We start from the raw sequence: 986 nt of genomic DNA, 5'->3' as shown, positions 1-986 counted from the left end.
GCTCAGGCTCCTGCTCTGCCCTCCTCAAGCTGCTGCCGGGCCAGCGGGATCTCCTGGTGGCCCACGACACCTGGACCTCCTACCAGTCCATGCTGCGCCTCATCAAGAAATACACCCTGCCCTTCCGCACCTCGGCAGGCGGTGGGTGCCCGGGCTGGGCTGGGGAGGGAAGGCCGCATCCAACACCTTGCTCTGATGCTCCCGTTTTTACATCCCCTCCAGGCAATTCCCAGATCCCTGGCAACATCCAGGTGTTTTCTTCCTACCCCGGCACCATCTTCTCCGAGGATGACTTCTACATCCTCAGCAGCGGGTTGGTGAGTGGGGGTCTTGTCCTGGGGGCCCCTTCCCCAGCCCTGCTGCCCTCCCCATCACTCCCCTCCCTGCAGGTCGCGCTGGAAACCACCATTGGTAACAACAACCCGGAGCGGTGGAAATACCTGGCCCCGCGGGGCAGCGTCCTGGAGTGGCTGAGGAACATCGTGGCCAACCGCCTGGCCCGCAGTGGCCCTGAGTGGGCCGCCGTCTTCCGACGGTTCAACAGTGGCACGTGAGCGGATGGGGTTTTGGGATTCCCCCCGGCCCTCTTGGTTACGGGGGATCAGATGGAGGGGTGCTTTTCCCTTCTCTATGCCAGGTACAACAACCAGTGGATGGTGGTGGACTACAAGGCCTTCATGCCGGGGAGGGCGAGCCCGCCGCCCGGCCTGCTGACCGTGCTGGAGCAGATCCCGTGAGTTCCTCCCTGAGTGCCTGCTCCTGCCCTGTGCCGTAACGGAGTCATCTGCTCTCCGGTTCCCATGGGTTTGGGAAAGCCCTGAGGGTCCCATCAACGGGTGGGAGTTGGGTGATGGGGGTGCAGGCTGCAGCTAAAGGCTCTTGGGGGTGCTTGTACAGGGCAATGGGTGCACAGCACCCCTGGCTGGGGTGGGAACCCAGCAGCGTGGACGCCGAGCTGGGCTACCCCCCTTCCCACCATGTCCCCT

The 986-nt window shown here is 64.1% G+C and overlaps 1 protein-coding gene across 1 annotated transcript in view; it reads left to right on the top strand.

Annotated features, from left to right (window-relative positions):
• PLBD2 (phospholipase B domain containing 2) overlaps positions 1-986 on the top strand; it is a gene marked incomplete at its 5' end in the record, with an annotated part of 3,289 nt that overhangs the window by 1,336 nt on the left and 967 nt on the right. The window contains 4 exons of the mRNA XM_010182966.1: positions 7-141; positions 223-317; positions 390-550; positions 638-733. Coding sequence (XP_010181268.1) covers positions 7-141; positions 223-317; positions 390-550; positions 638-733 — 487 coding nt within the window. The remainder of the gene's footprint in view (positions 1-6; positions 142-222; positions 318-389; positions 551-637; positions 734-986) is intronic.

The sequence above is a fragment of the Mesitornis unicolor genome, unplaced genomic scaffold (assembly GCF_000695765.1).
Source record: "Mesitornis unicolor isolate BGI_N332 unplaced genomic scaffold, ASM69576v1 scaffold33004, whole genome shotgun sequence".
Taxonomy (NCBI): domain Eukaryota; kingdom Metazoa; phylum Chordata; class Aves; order Mesitornithiformes; family Mesitornithidae; genus Mesitornis; species Mesitornis unicolor.
The sequence above is the reverse complement of the archived record's forward strand: the minus strand, read 5'-3'. Positions and strand labels throughout refer to the sequence as shown.